The sequence below is a fragment of the Micromys minutus genome (genome assembly GCF_963924665.1).
Source record: "Micromys minutus genome assembly, chromosome: 19".
Taxonomy (NCBI): Eukaryota; Metazoa; Chordata; class Mammalia; order Rodentia; family Muridae; genus Micromys; species Micromys minutus.
Window position 1 is genome coordinate 6,378,595 of NC_137954.1, and position 19,889 is coordinate 6,398,483.

At 40.3% G+C, this 19,889-nt stretch overlaps 1 protein-coding gene across 1 annotated transcript in view; it reads right to left on the reverse strand.

Annotated features, from left to right (window-relative positions):
* The window catches only part of DNAH7 (dynein axonemal heavy chain 7), a gene marked incomplete at both ends in the record, with an annotated part of 241,149 nt that overhangs the window by 176,865 nt on the left and 44,395 nt on the right, over nucleotides 1-19,889 (reverse strand). Inside the window, 5 exons of the mRNA XM_080932888.1 lie at nucleotides 8,762-8,948; nucleotides 10,639-11,324; nucleotides 13,123-13,269; nucleotides 15,709-15,933; nucleotides 19,055-19,133. Coding sequence (XP_080789014.1) covers nucleotides 8,762-8,948; nucleotides 10,639-11,324; nucleotides 13,123-13,269; nucleotides 15,709-15,933; nucleotides 19,055-19,133 — 1,324 coding nt within the window. The remainder of the gene's footprint in view (nucleotides 1-8,761; nucleotides 8,949-10,638; nucleotides 11,325-13,122; nucleotides 13,270-15,708; nucleotides 15,934-19,054; nucleotides 19,134-19,889) is intronic.

The following is a 19,889-nucleotide window of genomic DNA, read 5'->3' on the forward strand; positions in this document are numbered from 1 at the left end:
TAACACCCTAATCTCAGCAATGAACAGATCATGGAAACAGAAATTAAACAGAGATACGGTGGAAATAATCAAAGTTAGGAACCAAATGAATTTAATAGATATCTATAGAACATTCCATCCTAAAACAAAATAATATACTTTCTTTTAAGCACTTCATGGTACCTTCTCCAAAACTGACCATATGATCAGACACAAAACAGGCTGCAACAGAAAGGAGATTGAAATAACCCCATGCATTCTATCAGATTACTGTGGACTAAGGCTGGTCTTCACTAAAAATAAAAAAACAACAGGATGGCAACATATATATGGAAGCTGAACAAAGCTCTACTCAATTATAACTTGGCCAAGGAAAAAATTAAGAAATTACATTTTTAGAGTTTAATAAAAATGAAGGGACAACATACCCAAACTTATGGAACACAATGAAAGAAGTGCTAAGAGAAAAAGTCATAGTTTTGAGTGCCTCCAAAAATAAGCTGGAGAGAGCACACACTAGCAGCTCTACAACACACCTGAAAGCTCTAAAACAAAAAGAATCAAATACACCCAAGAGGAATAGAAGGAAAGAAATAGTCAAACTCAGAGATTAAATCAATCAAGTAGAAACAAAAAAATTATATAAAGAATCAACAAAATTAGTTGCTGGTTCTTTGAGAAAATTAACAAGATATATAGACCCTTAGCCAGGCTACCCAGAGGGCAGAGAGACAATAGCCAAATTTAAAAAATCAAAAATGAAAAGGAAAGCATAACAGAAGAAACACAGGAAATGAAAAAAATCAGATCCTATTACAGAAGCCAGTACTCAACAAAACTGGAAAATCTGAATGAAATGAACAATTTTCTAGACATATACTAGGTACCAAAGTTAAATCAGGATCAGATAAACCATCCAAACAGTCTCATGAACCCTAAAGAAATTAAAGCAGACATTAAAAGTCTCCCAACTAAAAAAGCCCAGGACCAAATGGATTCAGTGCAGAATTCTATCAGACCTTCGTAGAAGACCTAATACCAATACTCTTCAAACTATTCCACAAAATAAAAACAGAAGAAACCCTACCTCATTTATTCTATGAAGACACCCTTATACCTAAACCACACAAAGACCCAACAAGGAAAGAGAACTTTAGAACAATTTCCTTTATGAATATTGATGCAAAATGATTTAATAATATTCTCCAAAACAAAATTCAAGAACATATCAAAACAATCATCTACAATGATCAACTGGGCTTCATCCCAAGAATGCAGGGATGGTTCAATATACAGAAATCAATCAATGTATTCCACTATATATAAAATAAAAAAAAAAAAGAAAAAAACACATGATCATCTCATTAAATGCTAAGAAAGCATTTGACAAAATTCAACAGGCCTTCATAGTAAAAGTCTTAGAAAGATCAGGAATTCAAGGCTCATACCTAAACATAGTAAAGGATATATATACCAAACTAGTAGCCAATATCAAACTAAATGGAAAGAAACTTGAAGCCATTCTACTAAAATCAGGGACTAGACAAAGCTGCCCATTCTTTTCCTATCTACTTAATATAGTACTAGAAGTCCTAGCCAGAGCAATCTGACAACAAACAAGATAGAGGGGATAAAAATTGAAAAGGAAGACATCAAAATATCACTATTTGCAGATGATAAAATAGTATAATTATATGATTCCAAACATTCCACCAGATAATTCCTAAACCTGGTAAACAATTTCTACAAAGTTGCCCGATATAAAATTAACTCAAACAAATCAGTAGCCTTCCTCTACTCAAAGGATAAACAGGCTGAGAAATAAATAAGGGAAACAACAACCTTCACAATAGCCACAAATATTATAAAATACCTTGGTGTGATCCTAACCAAGCAAGTGAAAGATTTATATGACAAGACCTTCAAGTCTCTGAAGAAAGAAATTGAAGAAGATCTCAGAAGATGTAAAAATCTCCCATGCTCATGAATTGGCAGCATTAATATCTTAAAAATGCCCATCTTGTGGAACTCAATCCACAGATTTCATGAAACCCCCATCAAATCAAAATTCCAACTCAATTCTTCATTGACTTAGAGTAAAATGCAAATTCATTTGGAATAACAGAAGACCCAGTATAGCAATTATTATTCTATTCTCAACCATTAAAAAAAAAAAAAAAAAAAAAAAAAAACCTTCTGGGGGAATCACTATCCCTGACCTCAAGCTGTATTACAGAGAAATCTTGATTTAAAACTGCATGGTATTGTACTGCAGAGACAGTAAGGTAGATCAATGGGATAAAATTGAAGGCCTGGAAATGAAGCCACACGCCTATGGTCACTTGATTTTTGACATGGAAGCTAAAATCATCCAATGGCAAAAAGACAGCATTTTCAACAAATGGTGCTGATTCAACTGGCAGTCTGCATGTATAAGAATGCAAATTGATACATTCTCCTGTACAAAGCTCCAGTCCAAGTAGATCAAGGACTCCACATAAAACCAGATACATTGAAACTAATAGTTGAGAGAGTGGGGAAGAGCTTAGAACACATAGACATAGAAGAAAATTTCCTAACCAGAACACCAATGGCTTATGCTCTAAGATCAAGAATTGAAAATGGGACCACATAAAATTGCAAAGCTTCTGTGAGGCAAAGGATACTGTCAATTGGACAAAATGGCAACCAACGGATTGGGAAAAGATCTTTACCAACCCTACACCTGATACTATATCTTATCAGATATGAGGAGTAGGCTTATATCTAATATGTACAAAGAACTCCAGAAGTTAAACTCCAGAGAACCATCATACCCTATTAAAAATTGGTGTGCAAAGCTAAAAAAAATTCTCAACTGAGGAATATTGTATGGTTGAGAAGCACCTAAAGAAATGTTTAACATCCTTAGTCATCAGAAATATGCAAATCTAAACAACCCCGAGATTCCACCTCACACTAGTCAGAGTGGCTAAGATAAAAAACTCCAGGGACAGCAGATGCTGGTAAAGATTTTGGTGAAATGCAAGCTGGTACAACCTCTCTGGAAATCATTCTGGTGGTTCCTCAAAAAACTGAACATAGTACTACCTGAGGACCCAGCTATAACACTCCTAGACATATACCCAAAAGATGTCCTCTGACAGAAACACATGATACACTATGTTCATAGCAGTCTTACTTATAATAGCCAGAAGCTACAAAGAGCTCAGATGTCCCTTCCTAGAAGTATGGACCCAGAAAATGTGGTACATTTACACAATGGAGTACTACTCAGCTATTAAAAACAATGACTTCATGAAATTCTTAGGTAAATGGATGGATCTAGAAAATATCATTCTGAGTGAGGTAACCCAGTCACAAAAGGACACACATGGTATGCACTCACTGATAAGTGAATATTAGCCCAAAAGCTTGGAATACCCAGGATACATTTCATAGACCACATGAAGATGAAGAAGAAGAAAGACCAAAGTGTGGATGCTTCAGTCCTTCTTAGAAGGAGGAACAAAATACTCACAGGAGAAAATACAGAGAAAAAGTATGGAGCAGAGACTGAAGAAAAGGCCATCCAGAGACTGCCCCACCTGAGGATCCCTCCCATATGCAGTCACCAAATCCAGACAATACTGCTGATGCCAAGCAGTGCTTGCTGACAGGAACCTGATACAGCTGTCTCCTGAGAGCTTCTGTCAGAGTCTGACAATTACAGAGGAGGATGCTCACAGACAACCACTGGAGTAAGAATTGGGTCAGGTTTGCAATCCCATAGGAAAACTACAATATCAACCAACCAGACACGTCTCTGCTCCCAGGAACGAAACCACCAACCAAAGAATACTCATGGAGCAACCCATCGTCCCAGACAAATATGTAGCAGATGATGCCCTTCTCAGGCATCAATGAGGCAAGAGGCCCTTGGTCCTGTAAAGGCTAGATGCCCTTGTTGAGGAATGCCAGAGTGAGTAGACAGGAGGGAGTTTGTGGGTGGATGGATGGTGCAGGGGGTGGGGGGATAGGATAGTGTTTTCTTGAGGGGAATTCACAATAAGGGATAATATTTGAAATGTAAATTAAAAATATTCAATAAAAGAAGAACAGGCTGAATAGAATAGGCCTAAATAAGAAAAGAATCAACAAATATATTGTTTTAAGGATAGAAAGTTATGTCTGGTAATAAGCTCATGCAGAAATATACAAGGAAATTTCATTGAATTTAAATATACAGAAAAGAATGTTAATTCAAGTTATATAAAGAATATGGGAATATATGTACCCACAGAGATATTAATCTCCATAGAATGGGGAATTTAAGTATACATAGATGAATAAATAAATTTAGGCCTTGTGTCTCCCTATTATAAATTTATCATGTAAGAACAAGGCAGGGCTTAGTAGAAGAACACTGTCTCAATGGGTAGTGGTAATTTCTTAGATTACTCTGATTGCTTTGAATTGTTAGAATTATCAGAATTTGTGTGGTTGAAATTTTGGTGGTTTTGATATTAAAAATCCTCTGAAAGAGAGTTCAAAATAGAGCGGGCCTGAAGAGAAAAGAGGCTGCTAATGTGATCCATCTACACCTTTGATGACTTCAGGTTACTGGACCAAGGGCATGCTATTTTGGGAAAGAGGCTCTGTATTTGTGTTAATAAGAAAGAAGAGGAGGCTTTCTTTCCTACAAAGAAATATAAATCAGACATGGCAGGAGAAGACCTCCTTACGTTCTTGGTTACAGAAAAAAAATTAAGTATCAAACAGGAAAGTAACTCGATCTGCTCAATTCCTCAGCATAGGAACAGCCCGGTAATTGGCTGAAACACAAAAATATCTCTAGCCAAAACGTCAGCTAAAATGAGACAATAAATCTTATTGCTTATGGAATCCTGAAGATTCTTCACGCCCTCCTTCATATGGCATGAATGAAGACTTATCACAATTGGTTATTGATCAAGTTAATTCATAAATAAGGACAGTTGTCTTTCACTTGCTCAAAGAAGGAGTGAAACCTTCATCCTTAACTGATCTAAGCACCTTGCATAACCCATATGGATATATTATAGTACTAAAATATGGGTTGTGACATTCAGAATGCACAGCTCTGACAAGAGTCATCTGCTGGGACAGTGAAATGACCTGCTGTTCCAGCCCCCTGCTTCCTGATGCTGTACAGAGACTTGCTTCCAGGACAGTTTCAGGGTTATGTATGGTTCTACATTAGCTGTAAGCAGTCTATAGCACTCTGGACTTTGGTCCTAGACTAGGGCTATGCTGGTCTATGCGTGACCAAGTTGACTAGAATTGTTGGCTATGAATGTGACATGGAAGCTGAGTCAGGTTCATCCACAGTGATTCTGTGTAAAGTCAGTCTACAGTTTCTGATAATAGACTGGATCATAGGTAAGAATATGAACTTGAGGTCTTATACCCCTAGGATGAATCCTGTAAGAATAGATTACCTGCTCTGCTAGTTCATCAGAACAACACACGCTTGATACACACCCAACTTCGGAGCATCCTCCAGGACCCAGACAGTGACTGCAAAGCAGCAGCAGAAGCCTGAACAACCTGGACACGGGTGTCACCAGTACTGACAAGGATGTGACTAACATCTCGGAAGCAGGCAGGACGCCTGTCTAGAGGTTCTGAAATGACAGGCGCAAAGCCAGGTCAGGATGGTGAAGTAGATCTAGTCTTCTCTGATGCTCAGGTGACATCGCATGCCAACAGGTGCCAACATTCTCACACAGCAGTCCACATGAAATGGCAGGAACTGACCAGACAGCCATTGCCATGACTGGTGGGCCAATGGGGAGTGTTTAAAAGCTGCTTTAAGAAAACTCAATGATATTCAAGAAAATACAGGAGCGATTCAGGTCTATTACAAAGAAACTTCAAAAACACAGATGAAAGCAATTTATAAAACTCAAACTAAAATCTAGTTGAAAATAGAACTGGCCAAGTTAAAAAAAAAAAAAAAATGGTATCAAGAGCGGCCAAGCCTCCCTAGAAAAACATTAGACAGTGGGAAGGAAGATTATTTCAAACTACAGCTGGAGGGAAAGCTAAAAGAACGAAGAGGAATGAAGAAAACTTCCAGGAACCGTGGGCCTGGGTTAAAAGGAAATGTTTGGGCTACTGGGGGAAAAGGGAAACCCGAGAATGACGGTGGAGAACAGAGTTTACTAAGAATAAAAAAACGGACAAAAATGAAGAAGGAATCGAATATCAGCTGCAGGGATTTAAAATGGCCTCCGATCGGTTGGACTTAAGTGCACCCCACAGCTCATGTCAAGCTCTACAAAGGCAATAATGAAGCACATTCTCAGGGGAGGGAGGGGAGGAAATCAGGAGCCTGATGCACCAGATGCTGGCTTCAGGCCCAGAGGCAATGGAGTGAAAGTCTCAAACACTAAAGGAAGGAGAGGGATAAAGCCATCCACAGACAGACAGAGCCTTCACTAGACATTTCCCACAGGAGACCTCGGGAGACATTAACACAGTGAGGAAGCGTGGGAAAGTAGAAAGGCAACAAGCAAGAGTAATCACAGAGAAACTCGGGAGGCTCCTGCACAGAGAGAATGTGAATTCATATGGCCATTATGGAAAACAGGCAGGGGGTCCCTGGGAAGTGTTCAAGACAGAAGAAACTTGTGGTCCAGCTACCCCACTGAGTACGTGTGCAGCACTGAAACTGGCATGTAGGATAGACATCGCCACTCCTGTGCACCGTTCAGAGCCTAGAAAGGCAAACAAGCAGACATGCCCATGACTGAACCCAGACCTTGTTAGTGATGGCGCACCAGGCCCACAAACACAGCACTGCCTGTCCTCGCTCGTGTGTGGAACCTGAAAACGGCTGGTCTCCACAAAGTCGAGACTAGACCAGTGACTAGCAGAAGCTGAGAAGACCAGAGGTCAAGGGAGGTTTAGAGAAGGTTTGACATCCAGTGCATTGCGGTAAGGTGTGCTACTTCAAATAGTCAGAAGAAAGGGCTTAGAAAGCTCCCCCATAAGAAAATAACGGGCATTTAGGAAGATGGGAACCCTGAACATCCTTAACAAGAGGTTGTTTGTCTTATGACCCACTTGGGAGAGGAACAGCCAGTCTGGCAGTGAGCTCCCCAGGGGTGTTCCTTCTCTGCCTACCCCAGTGAAAGATCTTTGAGTGAGGAAGGTCGGTGTATTTAGTGAAATAAAAAAACATAAAATCACCTCATGTTTACAAAATGGCCATTGTACAGATAAGAGACGAGCTGTCAATCAAGCCTATCACCCTAGCAACAGCAGTGATGGTCTGTTCTCAGTATCTGGGACTTTGTCATGGAAAAGTCCACCTCCTCGTAGAGAACCTTTATTAGGAGCCCTAGGATGAAAGTGAAAAACTCTTGTACCTGGCAATTAATCCACTAGCTTGTGTCACACAGACCACCTCTGGGGTTCTTGAGATGAATGTATCTACTTTTTTGTCTACTTTTGGAAGAAACAACAAAAATTCTACTTAAACCTTTTCTTATCTATCTATCCATCCATCCATCCATCCATCCATCCATCCATCTATCTATCTATCTATCTATCTATCTATCTATCTATCTATCTATCTATCTATCTGAGATATGGTCTCCCTATGTAACCCTGGCTGTCTGGGAACTTGCTCTGTTGACCAGGTTGGCCTCAAACTCTGAGATCTGCCTGCCTCTGCTTTTGCCTCTCTCTCTGCCTCTCTCTCTGCCTCCGCCTCCTGAGTGCTGGGATTAAAGGCGTGCTCCAACCACTGCCTGGCTCTTGACCTCTTTCTTAATGAAATTAGTACATATTATAAGGGCCTTGCATCGTAGTAAGGAAACTATTTGACAGCTTGTATCAGTGAATTGCATTGGAAATGATTCAGTGTTCCACGGCAACTCACTCATAGTCCTGCTAAGTGTCAACTTCACTATGTTGTGATTGATTTTGCAGCTCAGTTTGCACATATTTAATGATATTTTTACAAAATCGAAGTAAGCCCACTTAACAATCGCACGTCCATCTTTCTGGTACCATCTTGTCCAATCATGTATTTGCCCTTGATGAACTATGATCAGTATTCAGAACTATAGGCATAGTTTTAAGTAATGGATATGCGCACATTGTTATCACATTAGGACATTTTAGGTGCGATTCCTCTTACAGATTAAAATATTAATGGAGGAGTTTATGCTCATGTAATAACATAATCAGCACCTTCAGAACTTATGTGTGATATTCTTTAGTGTAACCAGACTTCATTAACTTCCTCCTTGGCTCGGGCTCTCCTCTCTAGGACCTATTTACTTTATAATTTTATTTCATTTTGATTTAATTTTTGGGCTCACTGAATAGACTTCTCTTCGAATTTTTATCTTTTGTCAGTTCCCTAGGAGAGACATTTCTGAGCAGCAGGCACGCTTGCTGGCTGTTCCCTGTCACAGTGAGTCACAGTGAGTCTCAGCACCATGAGAAGAACAGCGTCCAGAGAGGGTGCTGGCTTCCTAGCAGAGCCCCTCGTGCAAACGAGGACAGCCACCGAAGGTCACTGAGTGAGCTCGCTATACTGTCAGCCTTAGGGGAATCAGGACAAAATAGCCACTTTTTCCTCACATTTCTTCTGTTGGAATTCTAAAATAATAGCTGAAAGGGGGGGTGAATATTGCAGGAAAGTGATGGCTTCTTGGAAACAGTAAGCGCTTGTGTGGATTTTGAAGAACAAGAGTTGTTATCACTTCTATACATAAACCTGTTTTCGGTGATTTTTTTTACCTACTTGCATCACCAATTTCATCACATCCCTCCAGGTTTTATCCACAGCGGTAAATCGCCTGCCTTCTTCTGGCATTTGAGACATGATGTCAGGGGAGCTGAAGATGGGCTCCAGATAGAGCCAGGTGGCCTGGACCTTGAGCCATTCATCCAGGATCTCCTGCAGCAGCAGCAGCTTGCCCTCCCATTCCCTGAGAAAGAAGCAAAGCGGGTCTCAGGAGCAGGCAGTGTCTCAGACAGCAATGTTCCAACCCACAGCTGCCGGCCAACTCCTCGGGTGACGTTGCTACTCGCTACAACTCTGCTTGCATTCAAAGGTAAATCACTAAAATTGTCTTCAAGAAGACCCATTTTGAGAATAATTACATCAACAGTGGACTTGTAACCAATAACTACGATAGAATATGTATTCACAAAATTCACATTCCCCTAAGGACAGTGTAGCACACATGCAGAAGGAGGCAATATTTGAATTACAGGTTATTGGTTCAACTCTAGATATAGAAAACTTGATGACTAAAGATTCTTTATGTGTAAACGTTATAATTATTCCAAAATTAAGTTTTTTGATTGCTGTTTAAAAATCTCTCTGCATGTTCATCCATCTTTGCAATAACCCTGTGCACAACATTTACTTAACAAATGGGGTTGGGGTAACCAAGGTTAAGTAGCAGGTGCAAGTTCTCCCCATTAACAAGGACCCACAGCTATAACTGTCAGAGAAACCATAGCACAAGGAAGAACGCTTTATTAATCAATGTAATTTGGAAGGAGATATTTTGTTTGTATATTAATGCCTTACTCGTTTATAAGAAGCATTCTGAAATTTTCAATTGTTAAGACAAAGAAGCATAAATAATTCTCCCATTTACAAACTTATTTCAAATGTCTTTTCAGAATTATTTTTCCCCAGCATCTATCTGTGAATTGGGTAGCTGTTTTTCATAGGGAGTCGGAAATGCCTCTGACTGGCATTTCTTCTGGTATTTCTTCCCCTTTCCTTAAATCCCTTTATGATGCAGAACTGATCCCACTAGCTGATGATATCATGCCCAGTCCTTCAAGAGTCTAGCTATACCACTTCCAGATGAGTTTACTCTCTATGGGGCCTGGAAGGAGAACAGCCAATCACAGAGAAGGCAATGCCCATCTGAGAGTTCCTGATTGTCTTAGGTGTGGGATGACCGGAGACAGAGACTTCCAAGTTCCCCTTGTCAGTCAAATGCATACTGAAGATGGCAGTCTAGTTCTGTTGTTTGCCTCTTAAGGTGAAATATAAACTGTTTAACACACGTTACAAAACCAAACCAATGATCAAGAACCAAAACAGTGGAGGACAGAGAGAGTTGGATGTATTTAGCAGCCTTCTTTTAAGAACTTTTGATTAAAATCAGTTTGCTTTTCTCATTTGCTCCCAGTAGCTAGCTCTCGAGCATAAAGCTGACACTGCAGTAGATGCCAGGGGTTGTCTCTGACCATCCATTCTCCAAACCTGAGGCATGGCAGTATTATCCTCAGTTTTATACTTTATTCTCCTTAAAATATGATGAGTCACAAACTTATGGGAAAAAAAAAGTAAGATCAGTTTGTTGACAATAAAAATGAGCATCTGAATATTATCTGATGCCTTTGTCATACGAGAGCAAAGGGACCCACACTTCTGCAAAACTAACAAAGGCTACCCATTCCTTATAATGAACTCCACAGGATGCGACATCATCTTCTGGCCTCTACAGGTACCTAGACCTTTGCATACACACGGGCACACACACACAACACATTGAGGAACGAAATAATAAATTAGAAAATAACAAATGTGAAATGCATAGCCAATCCCCGGAAGAACTTTGATAATGGTAAAAATATGACATATTAGTTTACCTCATCTGCTTTTCATAAGGCTTGATGAAAGGAGAGCCTCTCATAGTTTGTGTTTTGATAATGTGATCATCCAGTAACATCTGAATGTCGTCGACTGAGGACAAGATGTACGTCCCGCTTTCTCTGTAAGGATGAATGACAAACTCCATGGCGTCCCATTCAGCTATCATCTTATCCATGGCCTTTTCAAGAGAGTATTCTTTACTAGCTGCTTCACTGATGCCTTCAAACCTGTCTAAATACGGCTCCAGGTTCATGTCTATGAAAGAGAAGACTGTAGAGTCATCCGAGGGCTGGAGAGGGTAGCCAACGATGGAGGACATGGCCTCCCAGTGCCTGGGGCGCAGACCGGGATTACAGATCACTTGGATAAGAGGGATGTACTGTCTGAAGTCCTCCACCTTTGATCTCACTTTCTTGGTCATTGCCAGAGCATTTGGAGAATCATGGAAGGACTTCTCTAGCTTATACAGCCCTCGCCAGTAGTTCCCGACATCTGCTTCTACTTGATCTGGGTTCACTTTGTGGTACGGTCCTTCAGTCCAGCCTCTGTGCTTGGTACTGAACTCCACAGCAGTTTCATAGAGACGGAGATAAGGGTTCAAACCATCCTGGATCTTTTTCCGTTGAGGGTATACGGATGGGATCCAGCCAAAGGCCTCCTCTTCCGCATTGAACTGCTCAATCTGAAAAGATGGGTGTTTAGTAAGTTATTCTGAAGTGGATGATGTTTAAAATGTTAAGCACCATCTCTCCCTGAACCCTATCAGTAAATTCAATAAGAGTACAGTCTGAGTGATAATTTCCTTTTTTCAAATTAATAGGATCTTTGCATTTATGGTGTTTATACGTATATAGCCTTCTGAAATGATTAACTGCAGCTAAGCATCGCCTCACCCTAAAAAGCTACTCTCTTGTTAAATATGACCACAATACTATGTAATAAATCTACTCAACTTATTTCTATTTAGCTGAATTTAAAGGGTTTCATATACTTTAATCAACATCTCCCAGTCCCCACACACCATTAGCCAGTATTGGATGCTCCCACAGACCTGACTCTTCTCCGTCTCGTCACGCAGCATGAGCCTTGCTGCGTTTGGTTTAACTTAGGATATTCCCTCTGGACTCAGCTAGGTTGTCACAAATTATTTATGTCTCTAAAGACTAAATAACATTTCCCTATTTCTTTGTGCTCATCTTTTTTTGGGCAGTGTTTTGTTGCGTTAGCCTAGCATTAGTCAAATAAATTTGCAAATAGAAGGGAGTTTTACCCACTAATCAAAAGCCTGGCTTTGTTCATTGAAAGAACTTAAGTGTTTTGAGTAAGAACATCACTCCAATACATACTATGGAGAACAGAAAAATGGGTCCAATTCCTAAGAGTTACTGGTGCAGCTCAGAAAAAATAACTTAAGTCCATGCAAATGCAGAGAAAAGTCATTCAATAATAATTCAAGGTAAACAGAAATACTGCACACCAGTAGCTACTTAACTCACGTGCAATGTTACGTGTGCATTCACATGATCTGTGTCACAGAAGTGTACTAAAGCAAAGAAGGCACAAGTCTGTCATAGAGGAAAAGCAAGCAGTGCAGGATAAAGAGGAAGAGGCGGAGGAAACACCTTCTCTTAGTTGTGAACTTGGTAAAGACATAGGCTGCACAATCCACACAACTGCAAAGTTGTTACAGTTAGATACATCAATTCAACAGGTGACTTCGAATCCAGTGGCCCCTCTCATATACCAACGTGAAGGTTTATTTCTCCCTTTTTTTATGTGTTTGACCTATTTGAGATAATTATAAACTATTTAATTACCTAAGTGGGCATTCAGGACTCTTAATGTAAGAAAAATACAGTTTGTTTTCATCAGAGACTATAACGAAAATCGCACCGTGTGTGGTAGAGGATATAGCTTTCCTCTTCCAGGTTTTCTAATAAGCAATCTGACTCTGACACAGCGGTGTGGGAACACAGTGGCTCAGTGAGAGACAATGATGGGTCTAATTTTAAAACAGCTGCACAATCTAAGCCCGGCGTCTATGAATACACAAAAACTAAGCAATCAGATGCTATTATGTGCCTGTTTCTCCCGATGATTACAGGAGAGCCACCGTGCAGATGACTGAATGGTGCAATGGGTGAGTAACTCACAGAGATAACAACTCCATCTTTAAAATAAAAGCTGAGGACCACAGGGAGCTACCCTGCTGCTTCTCCTTGAAGCTTGGCTAGGAATACGAATCGCTTCTATTATTCTGTTGTTTAAAGTAATTCAACTGTTTTATCCATTTGGAAAGATGTCTCACTCTGTTACCTAGGCTGGCTTCAGTCTTAAATTTTTGCTGCCTCAGCCACTCAAGTGAGGGGAGCAAGGCATGTACCAGCATGCCTGGGCGGGTCTGTCTCATAAAGTGAGTGCTCAATGTAAACACACCATCTTCTTTAGACCACTTCATCCTTTGCAGGTTTCAACTGTACCTTGTCCGCTGCCGCATCCAGCTTGCTGTTCAGCAGCTGGGCCTTTTTCAGGTACCTCTGCACGTCCTGCAAGTCTCCAAATGTATGGAATTCTTCTGCTTGTTTAGCATAACTCTCCAATTCCTCCACAAACCGCTCACACCGCAACTAGTCAAGACAGCACATGTGTTTATTATTCTTATAAAATTAAAAACCCTGGGTGCCAAGAAAAATTTTAAGTATTTAAAAGCCCACCAAAATTAATACTATGTTTTTTTATGACAAAATATAAAAGAATATAACCTAAAAGATGATTTGTATCTAAAATACACACAAAAAAGTGTTTTTTTTTTAAATTAGCACACTTAAAATTTCTCTAGTTCCCCAATTTATAAGTTGGCCCTATACAATGTAAGAAATTCTGATTCATTCTATAAAAAGTGTGTTGAAAAATTGTTGCAAAAAATGACTGAGCATTTGGAAAAACTAATAACCAGAATAGGGTTAGAAGAGAGATATATTTATTTAGGAGCTAGACAACTAACTATATCATTTTCATAGCATTTGTGAAAAACTGAGCTCTTCTACTTAACCGTTGCCCAGACAGGTCTAGATCAGCAACACAGAGCCAAGATATGTGAAAGTTGTTGTCATTTTCCCATGAGCACTCATGATATGAGAAGCTAATAAATGCAGGTGTGTAATATTAAGATTTTAATATTCTAACTTAAAACAGATGTATGTTCTTGGTGCAAAAAAAAAAAAAAAACACTTATTATAAAACTGTCATCAGTAAGCTATCCCAAATTACATGATTCTAGAAATATCTATTAATGAAATATTTAAAAAGTCAAATCTAGGTTATTCAAAAATAGAATCTTTTTCCTGTGTCATTGATTTCTATCTTCTTTTCTCATTTCCCAGAAAATTCGTTGCTTACACATGACGTGTGAAGGACAATGAACGGGAAACTGCACCGACACTGTGTGTAGACTTTTGAAGCAGGACACTGTACAGTGAGGTCTAGACAAGCCTGGACCAGTTAGGAATTGGTTTAAGTATCGTGTTCTCATTGTTCAGGTTTTCCCCCATTTAAAATGTTGGAAACAGTCTGGTTGTAAGGTAGAAATATTAGCCATAGTTTAAAATTAGAAAAATTTCAAGGCTCTGAACTAGTCTCCAAATAACACAATCTATAAACTGAATCTTCTTTGGTGTGGTAGAAAAACAGTGGCTTGTAATCGAGGAATATCCTAACTGGCTGACCCGAGTCGATCTTGAGAATTTTGGGTGCTTCTATGAAATAAAACTGAAAAGTATGAATCTGAAATTTTTAGTTGGTTTATTCGCTAACTGACTTTGGTTGTTTCATGTTCTGTGGAGTGATGCTGGCCCTCTGAGAGCCATGGTTGAATGTGTCCCATACTCATACATTAGAAATGAACACAGTAAGAAATGGAACACCAAGAATGTGCAGGTCTAAGGGCGAAGGTCTCACGCATACAATTCTGTTGTCATGGACACAGATAAACATGAGGGACGGTTCATGGGGAAACGGTGGCTTCAGCCCCTTTCCGTCCTTTCCTCACTGTTATTCTCTTTCTTATAAATGTGATCTCCTAACCGCCTGCCTTCCATTTTCAGCCAAGGCAAAACAATACAGTAAGGCCTTCAGCCCATGCCAGTCTCTTGAATTCAGATTTCTCAGCTTCCAGAAATGCAAGCAACAAACTTATGCTCTTGATCAATTACCCAGCCACAATTACCTAGTCTTCTGTTATAACGAGCCGGGACACTGTGGGCCAGTGACTGCACTACCCAGTGGGAGAGAAATAGAGAGTAAACGGAAACATGGCTCCCAGGAGCTGACAGAGATAGTGGTAACCGGGTCATTAGTCTAGTAGAGATGTGTTAAAGGTGTAATAGACGCTTCCTGAGGCCTGGGGGCACCTCAGACAAAGCAACTGAGTGTGACTGGCATGTGTCAGGGCAGAGCCCTGCATCATGCACAGATAACACGCACAGTGGGTGTGACAGGGAGCCAGAAGATGCTTGGCATTAACAAAGCCAGAAGTGTACCAGAAGTGGGTGACTGGCTAGACAGTAGGCAGAGGTAAGCTGCAAACCTACCAGAAAAAAGATGTTAGGGCAGGGCACCGTGTTCAAGCAAGCCAGCGTGACGGTGAGATATAAAAGAGCTGGAACAATAAATAAAAAAAAAAAAAAACAACCAAAATCAAAACAAACAAGAAAAAAAAATCTCCTGAAGTTAGTTTCATAAACTGCACAAGCTACTGTCTTATTCATGGTCACTTGTGGGTAACGTTTTCCAACGTTTTCCTCATTCTACCTTTTAAAAAAATCAAGAAATAATCCCACATTACTCGGGGCATTGAATCATTCCGTAATCCTCAAAGATCCAGCATGTGAACTCGCTTCTGAGATTACAGGGAGAAAGCTACAACGTGGGGAGAGGTGAGGAGAGGGGCATGTAAAAATGTGGGACCCCCGTGTAACAAAGAAGTCTGTAACACTATGCAAACAAAAAGTTAAAATCCAAACATTTGCAAAAAAATGAGAGCAATTTAAAAAATGTCCAATGCCTACCTTAAGGCCTTCCTGATATTGCTCTGTTTTGTCTTTGATGATCTTCCTGTGCTCATCGAAGATCTCCCCCATCCTGCCGTACCACTGGAAAACACTGTTGTTTAGTCTGATGTCGGCAGGGGAAAAGTTGACGCATTCGATGAGGAAGGCCAGGCAGTTCTTAGAATCCACTAATCTCTGTCCCAGCTCCACCATGTCGCTTGTCTCCACTTTCTGAATGTGAGCCTGCGGAAAGCAGAGGTCACGGACAGCACTGTAAGGAAAACTCCTACAGACGCATCGGACCTGGGAACCTCCACACAGCTTACATCTTAACCACTCCACCCACTTCACTAAAACACGAGAAAGAAAAAAAGTGAGAAGACACTTAACAACACACACATGCATACACATACATACACACACATACATACACACACATACACATATTTATACACACACACACATACACATATGCATACACATGCACACACATACACAATGCATACACATACACATATGCACACACATGCACACACATACATATATGCCTACACATGTACACACACATACACATATGCAAACACATGCACACACATACACATATGCATACACATGCACACACATACACAATGCACACACATACACATATGCACACACATGCACACACATACATACACACACATACACATATTTATATGCACACACACATACACATATGCATACACATGCACACACACATACACAATGCATACACAAACACATATGCACACACATGCACACACATACATATATGCCTACACATGTACACACACATACACATATGCAAACACATGCACACACATGCACACACATACACACATGCACACACACACGTACACTCCATCTTTTACATACAACAGCAGTGGGAGAGCAGGGAGGATGCTGTGCAGCCCTGGATGATAAAAGCAGACAGCACCTGAGTGATTTCACTTCTTTTAGTAGGGCCATCAGATGTACCTGACACATTTGCCGAGTGTTGTCAACAAAGTGACCATGAGGTATAAACAGCTTTTACCATCATGGTGTTTGCTATCTAAGGTGAGGGATGGTGATTTGTCAAATAATGCAAGTGTAGACTCTTGACACGGGCAGTGCTGCATGAAGAGGCCTGCTTGAAGCATGGCACAGAACTCTGAGGCCCAGACACGGACAGCAGCTTTCCACACACCCGTGTAGAAGAGGCGGTAAGAGGTGACACGTGGGAAGGGGCAGGCAGGAGGAGCAGAGGCGAGGGTCTGAACAGACACCAAGGCTGCAGCAGAGCACCAATGCAGGATGCTCATTCTTAAAGATTACTCTTATTTTTAGTGTATGTGCATAGGGGTGGGGGAGATTAAAGTCATGAGCACAGTTACTTACAGTTATATACCAAACTCAGTCCTCCCCAGGAGTAGTATGTATTCTTAAGAGCTGAGCCATCGCCCTAATCCCAGGAGAATGGTTTTAAATTGAACCTGGATCCCTCCGGGACTCTCCGGGCTCTAGCAACTGCCCAAATCAACTGAAGGAAGGAAGACTGTCCCTAGTCAAAGTTTGCCACCCAACTATCTCACTTGCATGGGAGGAAACGCCGATTAAGTAGGAGACATTGCAGAATGAGTCTAGAATGTATGGCTATAAGACAAAAATACACAGCCAGCCATGTCTCAGTGCATAAGCAATGGATTGATTTGGAGACTGCAACTTTCACAAGTAATAAATGTCTAGTCAAACTATGTATTTTTGAATTAAGCTAATGGGTTTATGTTTCTCCTTATCTGTAATACATGAGTAATTTTTGTATTGACTACATTTACCATCTGGCTCATTCTTATTAGAATACACCTTTTAAATTAAAGGGGAATTTTAAGCAACAAACAATGGATCTTATTTGTTAATGTTCTTAAAGCTTATTATATTCAATAGAAACTCAGATCAAATAACACCATTTTTTTTTCATCCAGTAACATCCAGGAAGATAAGCAGATGGTAGTCTACATAACTTCTCTTTCCACATGAGTTCTTTTCTAACACAAAGGAAGGCACAGTGATTGTTTACACATATTACCAGCCACAGAAGTACTAGGTGGCCAGTAGAATATGTAAACATGCCTCTTGAAGTCTGCATAAGTAAGTAAAGTGCTCGCACACTCAGAACTCCAGCCCAAATGCAGACAACTTCAAAGAAAAGAAAGACTTTAAAGAAAACATGACTCTCTGAATAAAATTTAAAATGAATGTAAAATTTAGTTTCAATAATTTTAATAAACTTTGTTGAAGCAATAATTTGAAGAATATGTACTTGTAACCATTTGAACTTGTTTTTATAATTTTTATACATACAGAATATGGAATGAGCTTGCATGTTTGCAGGTTCAGTTAAATATCTTAAATATCTTAAACTAAATGTAAAAAGTTCTAATTCATATTTGGGAGATTCTGTTTTTAAAAAATCCCATATCCATAAAAGATAGGCGTTATGGGAACAAAAGCACATAAAATGGAGCTGCTATTAGTTATTTTTATATTACTTCGTCTGCTTTTATAGTTGAAAATAATGGCAGTAGCTAGAAAAACAACCAGTGTGAAAATGGAAGGGTTTGATGCTAGAAGTATCTCAGCCGACCGCCACTGAAGGTGTCAGTGTATTGCAAAACACTCTTTTCAGGCACAGAAGAAAACACTGCTCAAGGACTGAATATCTGTTGATTAAAATGAGGAGTCAATGTACACCCCAGGTTACCCTGACCCATTCTGGCCAACGTATGCTAGCACACTGGTGATTACTGTGAGCTCTGTTCTCAAGAACATCTTCTTAGGTGACTGCATTTGTGGCTCTGACGCTTTCCTGTGACCATGCCCCGTTGTGTCCTCTCACTCTGACCTGATTTGGTCAGTGAGATATTCGCTAATGTGACACCAACAGACAAGCTCGTATACAATAGGGACATGTGTGACACCAGCAGACAAGCTCGTATACAATAGGGACATGTGTGACACCAGCAGACAAGCTCCTATACAATAGGGTCACTTGTGGCACCTTCAGACAAGCTTGTATACAATAGGGTCATTTGTGGCACCTTCAGACAAGCATGTATACAATAGGGACACTTGAGTGTCCACTATGCCAGGGAACCCACACTGGGAGCCTAGTGGAGCTTGACCACGCAGAGACCAGAAGGAGCACCCAGGAGAGGCCAGCCTGAAGTACCAGACTGCAGTCTTGTGAGTGAAACATTTGACATGTTGGCGATTGGAAGCCTCTGCCTTAACCCTCAGAGCTTCTGTTTCTCTGCACGCTTGGGACAGTCAGAGTAGGACAGTAATACAGGCTCATCAACAGTACCTTCATTTCCATGAGCTCGGCTGTGTTTGGAGGCGTACTCAGAGCCTTTTCTGCTATCTTCTCAAACTCATCACATAGCCTGAAATGGCAGAGAAACCAATCTCACAAATCTGTGATTTAATTTTACCCCGACAGTATTTATTATCTAACGTTCTGTTGAGTGAAAAATAGATTATGAAACATCTATCTGATGTCGGCTGAATTAAATACACATTGGTGTTAATTTACTTATTTGCTCAATATAAATTTCATGATCATTTGTCATAGTCCAAGCTATCGCATTAAATAACCCTCAAGCAGCTCAGTCAGATACCAGAGACAATTCCTTCAAGGGCATGCTCCTGTGCCAATCCCAGGACTTGAGTCAAAGAGAGGGAGTAACTAACTCTATGTACAGGGAGAGATTAAAAACAGGCCTGTTGCTCAGAAATGTCTGGCACATGCAAACATTTCCTATGGTCTGCCTTGTGAACAATAAAAATAATGAACAAAATTAGGGTAGAAAGAAAGAAAAAAAGTTCAGAGCTAAGGGACTTCAGGGGGGAAATGACAAAACGTGGCTGGCGAAGAGCATGTGGACCGTGTGACTGAAGGTGGGGCTGGACAATGGATGAGCATTTTGAACATGTTTGCAAACCTCACAGAAGAATCAACAGAGAAGGGCAGGTGGGCAGTAAAGGACATAGATGGGTAAGGGAGCATCCTCATAGAAGCAGGGGGTTGCGGAGGGGAAACCAGGAAAGGAAATAACATTTGAAATGTAAATAAATAAAATATCCAATAAAAAAATAGGCCATGGAGTGGAGCTGGCAGCCAGACAGAAAAGGTAATTCCA